General features: G+C 42.7%; 1 protein-coding gene across 3 annotated transcripts; it reads left to right on the top strand.

Moving 5' to 3' along the window:
• The first annotated feature begins 376 nt into the window (after positions 1-376).
• On the top strand, positions 377-14,191 carry telo2 (TEL2, telomere maintenance 2, homolog (S. cerevisiae)). Of its 3 annotated transcripts, none has more exons than XM_086140452.1 (21): positions 377-505; positions 784-1,158; positions 1,230-1,507; positions 1,586-1,654; positions 3,121-3,268; positions 3,735-3,837; positions 3,911-3,979; positions 4,061-4,202; positions 4,288-4,424; positions 6,646-6,725; positions 8,452-8,547; positions 8,629-8,717; positions 8,983-9,074; positions 9,196-9,312; positions 9,428-9,499; positions 10,006-10,176; positions 10,815-10,906; positions 10,998-11,097; positions 12,678-12,742; positions 12,816-12,931; positions 13,722-14,191. In XM_086140452.1, exons 2-21 carry the CDS (start codon positions 818-820, stop codon positions 13,844-13,846), a joined length of 2,502 nt encoding a protein of 833 aa, XP_085996578.1. In that variant the 5' UTR covers positions 377-505; positions 784-817; the 3' UTR covers positions 13,847-14,191. The 3 variants fall into 3 exon arrangements, with proteins under 3 accessions (XP_085996578.1, XP_085996579.1, XP_085996580.1); XM_086140453.1 differs by having other exon boundaries at positions 411-546; positions 13,722-14,182; XM_086140454.1 differs by lacking the exon at positions 377-505 and adding an exon at positions 659-676 and having other exon boundaries at positions 13,722-14,182.
• The last annotated feature ends 2,104 nt before the right edge of the window (positions 14,192-16,295 follow it).

Consider the following 16,295-nt stretch of genomic DNA (forward strand, 5'->3'; position numbering starts at 1 on the left):
AGGTGATGACTTGGCTGGGCAAACCAGTTTCTCTCTGCAACCGTGCATAACACTTGATTTTTTCCATTTTACTTTATTTGCTAACCTTCTGAACCTCATCTTCTTATCATACGCCAAAAAATGGAAAGTAATTCAATTTCCAAAAGATATGCATCCCTTGGTTTTCAACTAAAATCCCTTTTTGAAAAGCCATCACAGTGATAAATGAAAACCTATTTAACAAACAAATCTGCAAAAAGACAACGCGCATATTTAATTACCGGAAGAAAAGAAACCAAAGAAGTTTTTGACTGCATCCAGTCTTGTGGCATCTTGAACGTCCCTCGGACCGTTTGTCCCGGAACCTTTCTTTTCCGCCCGTGTTCTACACGGACCTATTTAGCGGAAGCAACGCGTATCCGCGTTAGCTAGCCGAGCGTCACAGCGGGACCTTCCTGGATTTACATGAAATGTCACTTGCAACGATAGACTTCACTGGTCAGAAAGAAGCCTTCCAGCTCCCTTGGTCAGTTTATGAAGTTAACTTATTTTAAAAAAAAAGCAGCGGTGCGTATGACGTCAATCTTACTGTTAGCATCACAGCTAACTCACTGTCCACCTTCCTCCCTGAGTAGGGACTTGTTTACTACTGCCGTGCTTAATAACCGATCTAAATCACAATTACAACGCCAAAAAAGTAAAGAAATCCACTTTTCACTTGTGTATTTTGCCTGATATCATCCTCAAAGTGCAGCTTGCTTGTCTGTTGATCCCCTGAAATTGTTTTATAATGTGCTCACACAGGGAGTGTATCTAACATTTGGATCTTGTTGAAATAATGGAGCCTCTCACTCCAAATGCTGAGGTTCGGCAAGTCGTCGCGCAGAGTTTCGGGACCCTCAGTTCATCCAAAGACAGAAATGAGGTCGCCTCGGCTCTCCGGACGCTCCACTCCTACTTGGACGAAGGGACGGACAGCACAAGCACGCCAGGTCACAGGTCAGAGTTCAGAAGAGCCCATTTCACCCGGACGCTTCAGTTCCTTGTAAGCAGCATCCAAGCCGACTGGCTGCACGGTCTCACCGCCGCACAGCGGACAGAATTATGGGATGGCCTGTTCCTGCGCGGACCCCCGGAGCAGTCTCTGCTGGTCCTGATGGAAGCAATAAGAGACCAGAGGTAGGTGTTGATGAAAACGGCATCCTGGCCTTCATTTATTGAGTCCAGACCTGAACAGATTTCTTCTCCAGACCCAGCGCGAGCCTAAATCACTTGATCGGCGTCACCGAGAGGTTCCTCCAGAGCGGTCGGCTCGTGGACCTGCTGTGGTCCTTCTGTTTGGAGTCCGGCCCGTCTGACTCCCCCCAGCTGCGGGAGGCTCTGCTGGGACGCCTGGTGGCTCTTCCAGACCTCATGGCCAACAAGCTGCAGCAGAATAACAAGTCTGTGTTTCTGCCTCAACAATATTACCCTTTGCTGGCTGCAGCCATGCTCACCGCGCTGGAGCGCACGTGTCAGGCACTCAGAGGTAGAGAGACCTGTGAAATACTTAAAGTAATTGTCATTTCTCAACGTTGTAATTCCATCGTCTTGGTTTCTTTAACAGACGGAAGAAGCTGTTCATTGACGTTCGTGGCTCAGATACTGGGAAAAGTGTGTATCCAAGGGCACAGCGGTGAGTTGATTTATGAAGCGCGAGAACGTCCTTCAAATCGGACGTATCTTCGACCACAATGGAGATAGGTGAACGGTATTTTAGAGGAAAATAAATGTCATTTTGATATCTTTGTATCTGACTGTATGCTATGCAAAAGTACACACACATGCATTTCTGAATTCGATGACACGTCAGCAGTATTTTTGTGAATTCATAGTAAAACTAATATCAGCATCGTAATGTTGGATAACCTGACCCGTGATATTTTCATGTGGAAATGAAGCAAAGAAACGGGTTCGAGAAGGTTGGAATGGGTGGAGAAAAGTGTCCGGGTTGCTATGAGATAGAAGACTAGGAAAGGGTCAAGGAAAGGTGGAGGAGGCCTGCAAACTGTAACAATGACCAGAAGGCAAGAGGCAGAGCTGGAGGTCGCAGAGATGAAGATGTGGAGGTTCACTTTTGGAGCGACCAGGACGGATAGGATCGGGAATGAGTCCATCAGAGGGACGGCACATGTTAGATGTTTTGGAGAGAAGGTCAGAGAAGTCCTGCCCCAAGCGGAGGAGTATCTAAGGATCTCGGGAGGGAAGAATGGAGCAGGAGACGGACAGTCGGATGGATCCAGACTCTGCACTCGTCTGTCGTGGTGAAGAAAGAGCTGAGCCAGAAGGCAAAGTTCTCAATTTACCAGTGGATCTAAGTCCCGTGCTCACCTTTGGTCAGGAGCTGCAGGTAGTGACCGAAAGAACGAGATCGTGGGTACAAGCGGCCGAAATGAGTTTTCTCCGCAGCGTGGCCGGACTCTCCCTTAGAGATAGGGTGAGATGTTCCACCATCAGGGTGGAGCTGCTGCTCCTCCGCATAGATTCAAGAGTCAAAGTATGTATTGTCATATGTACAGTGTGTTAATGTGTTTCCCTGTACAATGAAATTCTCACTTTGCCGTCCACGTTGCATTTGGATTTGTATTAACAATAATTACGATAGCTTGGCGTGCAACTCGCAAAGTACAGGTGTAACGATGAGTACAGTTTAAATGGCAGCATGTCTGTGAATTCTTTGCGAAATCTTCCTGTCTTGGCAACTGGACTTGAATTTCTTCCAAATATAACAGCTAGCAGTTCTGGCAGTCACATCTTGAAACTCCCCATAGGTCATTGAGTCTTCAAGTGAAGAAATTCAAACTCGGTTGCCACGACGAGAAGATTTCGACAAGAATTTAAACGGCAGTAATTCCATGTGAAGTGCAGAGAAGAAGAAGGAGAAAAAGACAAGTCAGTAAGGGTGAAAATAGACAATCAAAACTAAACGACAACATAGACAGAGTGTCAATAGCATTAAACAAATGAATGTTGTGAGGTTGTGGTAGCACGGAGGGGAAAAGCAGAGTAGTCACGCACAGTATTTCTAATATCGATGTCTTGCGGGTTAGATTTGCGTGAAAGTGAGTTCTTCGGTTACTTTTGTCGTTTCGCTCCTTGCAGGTTTGGTGTTTGCGGCGTTGGCTCCGCAGATGTCGGTCCAAGCTCGCACAGATATGGTGTGGCAGAGGGTTTGCCAGAAGCTCCTGGGCAATGTTCCCCCGGGCTGGATGGAGAGCGTGCTGACCGGGCTGGTTCAGGCGGTCAGCGGGTAAAGACGCGCTCGAGGCTTTGCAGTCGAGGAAATAATATCGCAACATGTTTTAGAATCGTTTTAAAATGAGTTTTCCCATTTGCACCACCTGTGGTCGGACTTTCTATCCCTGCGTTGTCAACATGAACAAAACGAGAAAATACATTCTCTGTTAGTTTGTGATCCGCAGTTTTTTTTTGTTGCACATTGATAGATTGGATAATAAGACAAGATATACTTTATTGATCTCCATAAGGGAAATTCTTTTGTCACAGCAGCATAACAATTAAAATGGGCATAAATATTAATAAACAGACAATTAAATGATAGCAATAGACAGCAGAGTGAACAACAACGAGGAGGATAACAATAGACAACCAAAATGACAACAACAAGGGTATAAACAGAGTGATGAAAATAAATGGAGTGAGACCAACAAGGAGATGCAGTTGTGTTAAATCTGCGTGTCTATGTGCTCTCTCAGGTCTGACGCTTTGGGCAGAATCCTAGGGAATCTTGTCGTGACAAATAAAAAGGCCCAGTTTGTCGTCACCCATAAACTGCTGCTACTACAATATAAATATGAGGTAAGAAGTTGCGTTCAGCCAAAATCAAACCCGGAGCTTCAGAATTCAATATAAATATTCTTTATTTCCTCAGACTCGAGTCCTGAGGACTATTTTGGGTTACCTGGCAGCAGACGTGGATCGAAGGCCTTTGCTCGTCCAGGTCCGTGCACGGAATACCTTTGGGTTTAATCATGTCCCGATGTAGTTTTTAACTTTTTCCGGTGTGTTTTTTTTTTTCTAGGCGTTACGGTCGGTGGCTCAAGCCTGGTCTAATCCGAGCGCGGTGAAGCACACGGCCGTCGAGCAGCAGGTTTACGTTAGCAAGGCCCTGCTGCTCTGCGTGAACCTGCTGAAGGACTCGGAGCTCCAGGAGCTGCGTTCCGGTGCGGCCCTGACCGCTTCTTCCAACATCCGCAAGCATCATTGAACCCCGCTGTCGTCTGATCTAATCACTTTCTACCTCCGCAGAGCTGCTCCAGTGTCTGCTGGGCGGCATGCAGAGCCACTTGGACAGCAGCGTGGTGCGGATCAGACATTTGGGCATGGTGGTCGGGGAATGCATCACCTCCAAAATGGATATCAACGGAACCAAGCTGAAGTTTGAGGTGGGGTCAATGCACTTTAAAATAAGATAAGATAAGAACAACTTTATTAATCCCGAAGGAAATTGTTGTGCCAGAGTTACAGAAAATATAACAGTAATAAATAATAAAAAGAAAAGAAAAGAAAAAGGCAGAATTAGAAATAAAAATAAACTATAAAGTGTCTGAGTGAAACTATAAAGTGTCTTAGTGAACAAGTGATAGAACTATAAGTGTCTTAGTAACAAGTGAGGTAAGGAGTGCACAATAGTATGATAAAAGGAAAAATTGTAGTGTAGCTGTTATGAAATGAAATATTGCACAGTTCTGAATATTGCACAGTGAAATGAAATATTGCACAGTTTTTTTGTTTTTTTTTAGGTTAAAGATAGGTTTTTACGACAGTCCACACCTACGCTTTATGGCCGCAAGTATTGGCTCACCTACCTGGACTCGCTTATGAACATAAAAGTGCCATCCCGTTCCTAATCCAAAGGGTTCAATATGACGTTGATCCACCTTTTGCCGCTAGAACAGCTTCAGCTCTTCTGGGAAGGCTGTCCACAAGGTTCAGGAGTGAGTTTATGGGGATTTTTGAGGTCGCACATCGATGTTGGGCCAGAAGGCCTGGCTCTTAGTTTCTGCTCTAATTCATCCCAAAGGTGTTCGGGGGGTTTGAGGACAGTCAAGTTCATCCAAAAGACTCTTATCCATGTCTTCCTGGGCCTTGCTTTGTGCACTGGTGAATCGTCCAAAACGTCTCGGTTTGCCGAAGCTTTCAGAGTTTCTGTCACTGGAACTAAGAGGCCAAAAACAAGCCCACACCATAAACCTCCAGCCAACCTCACACTTGGCACAACGCAGTCAGACAAGTAGCGTTCTCCTGGCGGCCGCCAAACCCAGACTCGTCCATCAGATCGCCAGACGGTGAAGCGCGATTGTTCACGCCAAAGAACACGTCTCCACCGCTCTGGAGTCTAGTGGCGGCATGCTTGACACAGCTGCAGAAAGTCGGCTCGCTCAGCATCCGCCGACCCCGTTCCGTCAGTTTACGTGGCCGACCACTCGGTGGCTGAGATGCCGTCGTTCCCAAACACTTCCACGTTCTTCTAATCCAGCTGACAGTCGACTGTGGAATATTTAGGAGCGAGGACTGGATTTGTTGCCCGTCCTATCACAGTATCACAGCGATTGTTTGGATGGGTGAGCGAATACTTTTGGCCATGTCGTGTATATCTGTTTACACAACCATGTCGTTCATAAGTTCTGCAATCCTCCCCGAGTTGTCTAACTCAGTGGTACCAGGATTGGTCTGCAAAGAGGATTTTTCTTGGTACAAATTAGTTTTTAGATTTTGCAAAAATTAAGGCCTGAAATGGCATTAAAAAGCACTAGATTCAAAATCTAGATTAGGGGTCTGCAGTATTTAATTAAAATGTATTTTATTTTCTTGCGTTCATTTTTTTACATGTCATTTTAAATTTGAAGATTATGAAGATCTTGTAAAATCTAAAGAAAACATGTTCAAATGCAAATTAGTTTTTAGATTTTGCAAAAAATTAAGGCCTTAAATGGCATTAAAAAGCACTAAATTCAAAATCTAGATTAGGGGTCGGCAGTATTTAATTAAAATGTATTTTATTTTCGTTTGTTCATTTTTTACATGTCATCTTAAATTTGAAGATTATGGAGAACTTGTAACATCTGAATAAAACATGTTCAAATATTTTTGTTGCTCTTAATAAGCGACTGCAACCCCCAGTAAAAGGATGCAGGTGGATAAATTAAGTTAGAGTTTTGTTATTCATAAATACAAGAAGGACTCATATAGAAGTTGAGTATTTTGTTTAAAAGTAACCTTCAACCTAACGTCTTACTTCTTTTTTTTTTTTTTTTTTTGGAGTTCAAAATATTTTGTTGCATGCAGAAATGTAATATTGTTTTCTCTGCAGTTGTTCATTGATTCAAAAAATAAATAAATGCAATACATATTTTGTATATTTGTAGCATAAAGCCAGAAAAAATAACATTACATGCCGTGTTTTTCATCAGACCTTCCAGATCTTATTTTGAAAAACAACTGTTTCCGTCTTTGCCCTGCTGCCGCACTTTATATTAAAATCACAAAATGTAATCGATGTATTCGGATTAAACATTTTCATGTATAAAACTGATCTCTGGTACAAAATAAGGTTGGAAACCGCTGGTCTTACTTACTGAAATCATTCCTTGTTGTGTGATACAGTACCAACAGGACGAGGAGACTCGTGAACTTCTTTCTCTGATGTCTCCTCTCGCCGATGATGAACCAGAATCTGCAAACAAGTGAGTCCAACTTTTGCCTCCAAATTGAAAAATAAAACACATTGTCCATAAAATGACGCCGAAGGCTCGTTTCTGCTCCCTGAAAATCTTCACAATCCCATTTTTCCCTGAAAATCTTCACAATCCCATTTTTCCCACACCCACTAGAGGGCAGGCGAGCGTGGAAAGTGGCCCAGAATATTTTTATGACATTTCAACCCTTTATCATTTTATTTTCGAGCCAAATTCAAATTTTATCAAAACATCCACTCTCTTGTTTCATGGAGACGTTAAAATTGACCAGTCGCACAACCAATGCCACCCGTGCATAAGAAAAGATAATACTTTATTGATCCCCATAGGGGAAATTCCTTTGTCACAGCAGCGCAACAATAACAATATCAATAAATATGAAAATAAATATAAATAGAAGAGACAAATCAAAAGACATCTGTAGGCTTTGAAAAGATTCGGACCGTCTTATTTCATATCATCTCACACTTCCTCACATCTGAAGAGTAGTTTTTAAAGTTTTAAGTGAGATTTTACAAAGACTGTATCTTACAGGGTCAATGTTTTCATCGAGTATTTTGCAATAATGTCAAACACATGTGATTTGGAGAAGCCCGATCTAAGACTGCGAAGATAAAAAAGATTTCCCTCCGACTCTCAGTCATTGTGTGTAAGCCTGGCGTTAGTGTCATATTTGGAAAATGTCAATAAATATCCAGTGTGTTGTTTAATAGAAGACTGCTATCAACTTTGGCATTCCTGTCTATATCAAACCTTGTGGCGAGTTCTCATACAGCCTGTTTATCTCACGCTTTAAAGTATGTCCTCTTTAATGCAGCGCTTCTCCGTTATTTTCTGTAACATCCCCCCAGAAGAAGAAAAAAATCTCCGCCACAACTGTAAATAGTATCATTGATCTATAAAATTGTCACGTCTACACCTTTGCGGAACATTGTATCCTTATTCACATTAAAGAAAGAAATATAGATCAACTTGCAACGAAGAATAACTTTATTACCATTGATTTTTGGTCTGTAACAGGAAAGATTTAAAGTGCATCAATTTTGGCTGAAATAAAAAAAAAAAAAATGAAATCCTTATTAACATTTTTTGACAAACTGAACCATTAGATACTGAAATATAAAATAAATGAGAATAGATTCAAATTGATCAGCAACATGAACTCAGGAGCACAATAAATAAAACACCTTAACCTATAAAACAAAAATGAATAGAACAATTTGTGCTGATTTTTTTTTTATTTTTATTTTTTTATTTTTTTAATCAAAATAATAAAGTCAGGATTAATGGCTGCAATGAGCCCATTTTGCAGCGCACAGTTTTTTGAAATGGGGTTTCTGTCATGATATTGCAACAGCGGCCTTTCCTCGTCTCCCACCGTCGTCACAGTGAAACCAAGCGCTACGTACGCTTCCTCATATTTCCTCGTCTTCGCTTTCGCCTGACTTTGTCTCATCATCTCCGTGTCTCACAGCCTTTCTTATCATCCCTGTTAAATATTTTTCCACGGTGTCTCTTGAGGGTTTGTTCAGTGCATCTCATATTTCCTCTTCTCGGTGCTAATACTCCGCGCCACTGCCACCTACTGTGGATGTGCACTTTATTCCAGTGAGGCAACAATATTCCTATTCCGCGGGTTCACGCCGGCATCGCACTGCGGCCCCAACTTTTTGGAGAAGCAATGCTTTAATGGCATATTTGTCTGCGTCCACAGCTCCGCTCAGGAAATAGAAACCACCCCCGGCCAGTCCCCCCAAAGCGAATCTGAACCACCACCACCAGAAGCTGATCCCGACTCAGACCTGGACAGGTAGGTCTTCAACCTGCCCTACGTTCAGAAATGGGTGTTTAAAAGTACATGAGTTGTATCAGAGCTCTTTTCCTGCGTCAGCGATGATGACCTGACTCCGTACGACATGTCTGGAGATCGGGAACTGAAGAATGCCTCCCCGCCCCGCTATCTTCGAGACTGTCTGGAAAGTACGACCTCTCTGTTCAAAACTCGCTTATATGTCATTTATTACCAGTGATTTTAAATGGTTTCTTCCAGGTTGTTGCTAATGTATGGAGTCATTTTTTGCACAATACAGCACATTTCTGGATTTTCTGTATTTTATATCACTATTTTGAGTTTGATTTATATCTGATACTATTTTATTTTTAAAAATTAGTAAGTTTATAGCATTTAAGCACACACACTGTCTGAATCCCTGCATTAATGCATTTCTGTTGTCCTATCCATCAGCCTTAATATCCTCCACTGACCCTGAGCGTGTGGAGCTCAGTCTTAGTGTGTGTGAGAGTCTGGTGAGGAAGAATGTGTTTACAACCAAAGAGGTATGATGGACACACACACACACACACACCCACACACACACTCACACACACAGGGATGCCTATATCGTGATTGTTTCCAAGTCAAGGTCTCCAACTGAATCCTTCTTTGTGCCTTTTTCAGATCAGCGTTGAGCTGACTAAAGTGCTTCTGCACATGGAGGACAAATACAACCTCGACGGCTTCCTGACTCTCAGACGCGCGAGCATGGTGGCCGTCACCGTCACCGACTGCGTCCCCGTAAGACGCCATCGTCTGCGAGCTTCACCTTGTCTCGGGCAAATTTGAGACTTGACACATTTTTAGCCGCGATTGACTTCTCAGACTTAAACCGTCTCTTGTTGGGTTTTGTTAGGTGACTCGGTATTTGACTGCAGAGTTTTACTCACTCAACTACAGTCTCCGTCAGCGGCTGGACATTTTGGAGGTGAGAGTTGCAGCTTTCTTACAAAAAAAAAAAAACATAACGGATAAAAATAACAAAAATAAATCTGTGTGTACATATAGAGGCCACACTTGTCTATAAGCTGCAGGTGTTCATGTTGTGACATGAGATATTTACTCAGAAATATTTTTTATACTTTCAATTAAACACATACTGGTGACATCCACAAATATGAACTGGAAATGCTTTTTTTCTGAGTGGGTTGTGAACACGGGAGATGAATAAGATTAATAATAAATAAAAGGAAAAGTCCATCCATCCATTTTCCATCCCCGCTTTGTCCTACTCCAGCTGATCGCTATCTTGGTCTTCCTCCTGCGCACCAAAACTATTAAAGTCGTCTTTTGCAGTTTTGCAATTGAACGGCCTCAGAATTTCACATTCACCCTAAAGCCGCAGTGTTCAAAGCGTGTGAAAAAAAGTTGACGGTGACAGTGATTTGGACATAATTACAAGTTCTTTGCCTCTCCTCCTGTTGGGCTTCTTAGGTTCTCGGCCTTGCAGCTCAGGAACTTTCTCAGCCAATCACCAACAACGCAGACGCCTGTTTGACTCCAACAGCAGCCTCTGATTTGACCCCGTATGCGGGAAACAGGCCTGTTCATTGGAAAGAAGTGGTTGAAAAGCGTATTCAGAGCAAGACCAAGCGTCTGAGCAAGGTTTGTAAGGCTGTAAAGCTGCTCCTGCATATTATCGGCCTTTTCAATCTTAAGAGGTACCGACGGATATCGCTAATCAGTGACTTGCGGTGAGGTTCGTGGCTGGTGGGGCACCGTATTCTGCAGCCGAGGAGTCGTAAGAAGAATCCCTGGAATTATGAGCGCCCCCTACCATGAGGCAGGAGAACTGCGTGCCTCACTTGGTGGCTCTTCGTCAGCCGTTTTATGATCGCTCAGCACAGGAAACTAGTAACGAACATACAGTTGTGTACAAAAAAAACTGTACATTGGAAATGTAGTTCATATAGCAACATTTAATAGCAGCTACAGAGAGACAGCAATGCAGTCAATATGGCTAGCAGTCAGCTGTCATTGAGGCTCAACAGTCCCCAGCCTCACTGCATGTCTCTTCTAAGTATTTGAATGTGAAAATCCAGCAATTTTTGAATTAAAAAAAAATCTTAAACTGGTGCAGTTGTATAAGAAAAATGCCATTACAGTGCAAATCATTGATAAATAGAACTGTTGAACACCTTTTTTATCTTACATTTTTTTCTTTCCAAGATTGCCAAGTGAGGCACGGCCTCTCCTGCCTCCCCTGACCGCACGTCACTCGCTAATATTTCATGTCACTGCAGGGAGCCAAGCGTCCGCCAGCTCAGGCCACCCCGAACCGTTACGCACCGGTTGCCGGACACTTCTTTTTCCCCCTGCTGAGGAATTATGACAAGTGAGTTGTTTTTTTGTGGACCAAGAAGGCGATCGCCCATCCCTTGAGCAGCAGCACTTTTTCCAAACTGGATGTGATCTTTTTCTCTTAGGCCTCAGGTGACCTTTGACCTGTTGGGCGGCGACAGCCTGGTTCTCGGCAGGTTGATCCACACATTGGGCCTCTTCATGCATCTGGCAGTAAACGCACCGGTACTTTCTGTACATTTTACTCATATATCTGATCACAAAGTAATACCGCATTTGACTTTTCAGTCTGCGGCCTTAACTTAAGGCAGTGTTTCCCAACCTTTTTTGAGCCACGGCACATATTTAACATTCAAAAATCACACGGCACACCACCAAATAAATATGTCAAAAACATTTTTAATGAACTAGAATGAAACTGTGCTTTTGGGGTATTTATTTAACGGCGCCAGGGACGAGCATTTCTTCCACGATGATTTTGCAGGCGGGTAGTGTAAATGTCTCTTCAGCTGTGTAGCTATTTGGATTTAGCCATGAGTTCGGCAATTTTGTCGCTAGCTTTCAGAGCTTTCGCGCTCATCTTGGTGGTTTTCTTCAACAACGCTGCCTGTTTCTCAGTCTGTTTACGCAGATGAACTAAAAGTGTTGGAAGGGTGTTCACTTTGGAGATGCCGTTTAAGTTTGGCGCCGTGGCACAGCGTTTCCCAGCAAACCAGGCACAACGGAGTCGGCTCAGTAAAAGTGAATCCAATCGCAATCTAACTTTCATCGTATTGTCTTATTTTGACTTTCTTCTGACCACTATTCATACTTCATCCAGGTCAGAATGTTCTTCAGGACCAGAGCGTCCTGACGTTTTCTTTTCAAATATTTATCCATGGCGTATCACTGCCGCTGTCTCACTGGAAGATGTTTGAGCAGCAGAAGTTTCATTCACTACCCGTTGCCTTCTAGTGGAAGAGCATTTCATCGTTGCATGCTGCACACAAAGGTAGACAAAACCAAGACACGTTATTTTTGTGTTGAATAAATAGTTGTTGGAAAATCAGGTGAAAGTGGGCATTTTTCCACGGCACACCCGATGATCTCTGACAGCACAACCCTGTATTTAGCGGCCCATAAGGCGCACCGCATTATAACACGCAATGAACGGGTCTATTTTCATACATAAGGCGCATGTTAAAACGTACGGTATATAAAGCAAAACAAAACTTCAGTCGAACTTTCTTCATCTCATTCATCGCTTTTGTTCCCTGGGAAACTGTTTGGTCTTTACTTGGCGCAGTTGATGTGCTTGTTTCTCAACTTGCGTACCGTTGATTCATTCATGTTGAATCATCTCCTGCGTGACTGATAGCCTTGAGTTGGAATTCCTCTTTGTAAGCAAGTGCCATTTTTGGAGGTCCTCATACACACAAATGTTCAGTAATATTTTGAAGCACATTACGTACCAGAGGTAAGCGCACTTTGTTCTCTTCTATGATCGTTTATGGATGCCAGCAATAGCGGACACCTGAAGTAAGTGTGAGGTTGAAACAACGTTGTATTCCAGCACTACATAAATAGTTATCAAAAATTGTCTGACGTTGCAACCCGTATTCAACCTGGGGCCGACTTTAACACAACATCCCTAGGTCAGTTGGTTGAAGTTTAAGTGCGCCTTATAGTGCGAAAAATACAGTCACGTGCCGCGGCAGAGTGGTTGGGAAACACTGATTTAAGGAGCGAATAACAAAACGTTGCTCTCCCTGGTGGTATTTTGAGTCCAAAAGCGGCATCATTTTGAAATCTTCACTACCTTATAGATCGCTGCACAGATGGGTTGTGCTCTGATGGACTTTGTGTGGGCGGTGCGCTACCATGTTGACCAGTAAGTATCAGAACAAGCTTTGAAAAAAAAAAACAGAATCCAGCCTGGTTGAGAAGTTCCCGTCTTTCTGCAGGGTGGTGAGACGAGGCATCCTCTTCGCCGTCTGCTCCGTGTTTCTGAGCATGCCCGCGCAGAACCTTCTGGAGAACCTCGGTGACCAGCTGTTGGAGACCAGATCCTGGTTGGCGGGTAAAAAACATTTCCATGCAGCCATCCGTCCACGCCTTTGCATTACGGTGCAGATATTAACATGTTGAAGGTCTCAATCACAGTTAATTAATTCCATTATCAGTCATTCAGGGGGGAATTTTTTTTTTTTTTTTTTTTTTTCTTTACACAAGAATAACATTTCATTTAACATTTAATGGAGGTGTGAATCAGTAGAAGCCCCCGAGTGGGGAAAGTAATGACGAGATAATTCACAATATAATGTCACCGTCATTTCTTATGTTTTGGCATACATTTAAATTTATCTCCAACTTGAACTCAGGAGATAAAGTTCTCACTTTCTTTTACAGTCCTTTGCAAACCCAAGCGCTGTCACAGAAGCTGCTCGCCGCAGGACGTGCTCTATATTCAAGTCTGATAGGCGGCGTTTTTGCGATCATGACGCCAAAATGCCACAATCCTGCACAGCATTGACTCGGTCCTCAACAAAAGGACCCTAAAATACATTATTCTGGTAACCGTGCTATTCTTGTGCGGCACCTGCATAACGTACTTCTGTCAGGAACGTCCCTTCAGTGGGACGCGGCGATGCACGCACACATGTACGGCGCACACACACGCGCAGCTGGGCCCTCATTTCTGGGAAATCGACAAGAAGCCAGGATGTCCTGTACTACAGACGGTCTATGACGTGATTGGCTCATCGGCAGATGAATTTGCAACCCCCTCCCCCCCCAACCAGAGGATGAAATTATTATTATTATTTTTGAAATTATTTTATTTGACAGCTTGTGTCGTTTATTGTTGACAGATGTGGCTAACGGGGACCTTGACGCCGACTGCAGGAGCCTGGCTCTGCAGAGCCTGCTGCTGCTGGATAAGAGCTTGAAGAAGCAGCTCCAGGATCCGCAAGCCCTGAGCGTGGAGTGCGGATAAAAAAGGTCCGCAAGCCGAGCCGAGGGAAACGATGCCCTGGACATTTGTCAGGCCGAGGAAATCGGCGGTACTGGACAATGACGAATGTCCTCTGGAGCCGCTTGCTCAGATGCTGCAGATGCTGAGGTTTGTTTTTTTTTTCCATTTCCTGGAACACACAGCCAATCAGAGGACAAGGAAAGCAGATATTGTCTCACGTCTTTGCATTTTTTTTTTTTTTTTTACTTGAAACCTGCACTTCCATTTTATACAAGAACATGTTGTTTGTCTATAATGAAACTTGACCAATTCTGGATAAAAGATTGCAGTTTATGCGTGTAAATAAAGTACAGTGTGTCAAGAGGATATCCTCCAAACCCCTTTCCTGTACAAACAGATCTCGGTGCTGCGGTCGGTTGTTTGCAAAGGACATCCTGTGAATATTCACATGCATACACACATAAAAATAAATGCTACTACTACTTCCTCTTGTGACTTCAGCACAAAGCGTGCATCCCTTTAAAACAGTCATTCTGACTACAAAAGAAGCAGTGCTGAGAGAAAGTATGATTGTAGATACCATTATTTAGAAAACAAACTGGAAAAATGATACCAAATGATACCTTTCACAGGGTTTCTGCAGGTAATTAAAAAGTATAAAAGTCATGGAAAAGATTTTGCAAAAATTAAGGCCTTAAATAGCATTAAAAAGCATTAAATTCAAAATCTAGATTAGGGGTCGGCAGTATTTAATTAAAATGTATTTTGCTTTCGTTCATTTTTTTACATGTCATTTTAAATTTGAAGATTATGGAGATCTTGTAACATCTAAATAAAACATGTTCAAATATCTTTGTCGCTCTTAATATTTGACTGCACGCACCAGTAAAAGGATGCTGGTGGAAAAATTAAGTTAGGCTTTTTTTTTCATAAATACAAGAAGAACTCAAATAGACATTGAGTTTTTTGTTTAAAAGTAACCTTAAGAATAAGAATAAGAATAAGAACAACTTTATTAATCCCGAAGGAAATTGCAGACCTTCAACCTAATGTCTTTTTTTTTTTTTTTTTTTTTTTTTTTTTTGAGTTCAAAATATTTTGTTGCATGCAGAAATGTAATATTGTTTTCTTTTCAAGTGTTCATTGATAAAAAAAAAAATTGCAATTTATATTTTGTTTTGAAAGCATAAAGCCAAAAAAATAACATTATATGCCGTGTTAATTCATTTTAAATTTCAAAAGGGTTGTGTGGCTCCGGGTGTTTTCTTTACTTCGGGGAAACTGATCCAAATTGGTTTTAGAGCGGTAAAGGTTGCCTTGAGGCATTAAAATTTAGATACACATGACGGGAAATAAAAATTGTTATTCTTAATTTATCCATGTTAACATTCTTTTAATTTCGATCACAATGATGTGATAACCTGTGATGGTTGACAGACAGAACCTTTTAATCGGCTGTTGTTTACAGCAGCTGTTCTGACCGTACATGAAGTCAGCGGATGTCGAGTGGGGATGGTGTCGGGAAAATGGGAAAAGCGTCATTTTCAGCAAAACTGGGCGGATGAAGGACTGTTCATCTGCAGCGCCGCGACAGGCGGAGGACCGGTGACCTGCGAGGAGGGGTTCCAGTGTCTCAACACTGCAGTGAAGGAACGCCGAGACACGTCAAATGATTGTATCTCCGAGCTGTTTCATGCAACGTTTCCAGACTCTTATATTGAGAAATCCTTTTTTCATTTATTTGATTTAATGCCCGTTACATGTTGTCTTTGTAGCACCATTAGCCAAAGCAAATTCTTTGTAGAAATAAAATTACTTGGCGATTAAAGCGATTCTGATGCGGAAAGGACATAAGAAGCAACGTATCGGGTCAAGGCCCAAAGACGTGGAGGTCTTCTCAAAGCAAACTACCGGCTCGTGTAGCCTCAGCTGGGAGTAAATACAGGGTGTACCTGCAATGCGTGGATTTAAAAACAAAATGCATTGGAGGAGGAGCTGGAGGCAGCGGGAAAGTTGTCGACAGGTGTGGGCCAGCCTGCAGGAGGACGCTGATGAACCGTCTTGGAAAGTAAAATTCTCCAAGGAGGAGGTACAGGGTCAAAAGCCTTGCACTGAAAAACTTTAGACAGTTTGGAGCAAAATGAAAGACACAGTAATAATCCTACACTGATGTGCTTCTTTAGGTCCATTGTCATTGAGAAGGTCATATGGAGGTATCTGCTACCCCGAGAAATCCACTCTAGATGTTAATGACTGACATTATAAATAAACACTTCTGCGGTCGCACATGGGCATCACATTTCTTTATAATGATAATTGTAATTATTCCTCTGGATCCTCTCTGGGCCACCTCTGGATCCTCTCTGAACCATCTCTGGATCCTCCCTGGACCACCTCTGGAACTCCTCTGATCCTCTCTGAACCACCTCTGGAACTCGTCTGGATCCTTTCCGGACCTTCTCTGGACCTC

Source organism: Fistularia commersonii, chromosome 33 (genome assembly GCF_037954325.1).
Source record: "Fistularia commersonii isolate RoL2024-O1a breed Wild chromosome 33, RoL_Fcom_v1.0, whole genome shotgun sequence".
Classification (NCBI taxonomy): Eukaryota; Metazoa; Chordata; class Actinopteri; order Syngnathiformes; family Fistulariidae; genus Fistularia; species Fistularia commersonii.

What these genes read in the sequence shown, in the direction of transcription:
- telo2 (XM_086140452.1), top strand. Translation starts at nt 818, where the DNA reads ATGGAGCCTCTCACTCCAAATGCTGAGGTTCGGCAAGTCGTCGCGCAG. An exon ending in GAACCAAGCTGAAGTTTGAG is followed by an intron (nt 4,425 to 6,645) that starts GTGGGGTCAATG and finishes TGTGTGATACAG; the next exon opens with TACCAACAGGACGAGGAGAC. An exon ending in CCGTCACCGACTGCGTCCCC is followed by an intron (nt 9,313 to 9,427) that starts GTAAGACGCCAT and finishes GGGTTTTGTTAG; the next exon opens with GTGACTCGGTATTTGACTGC.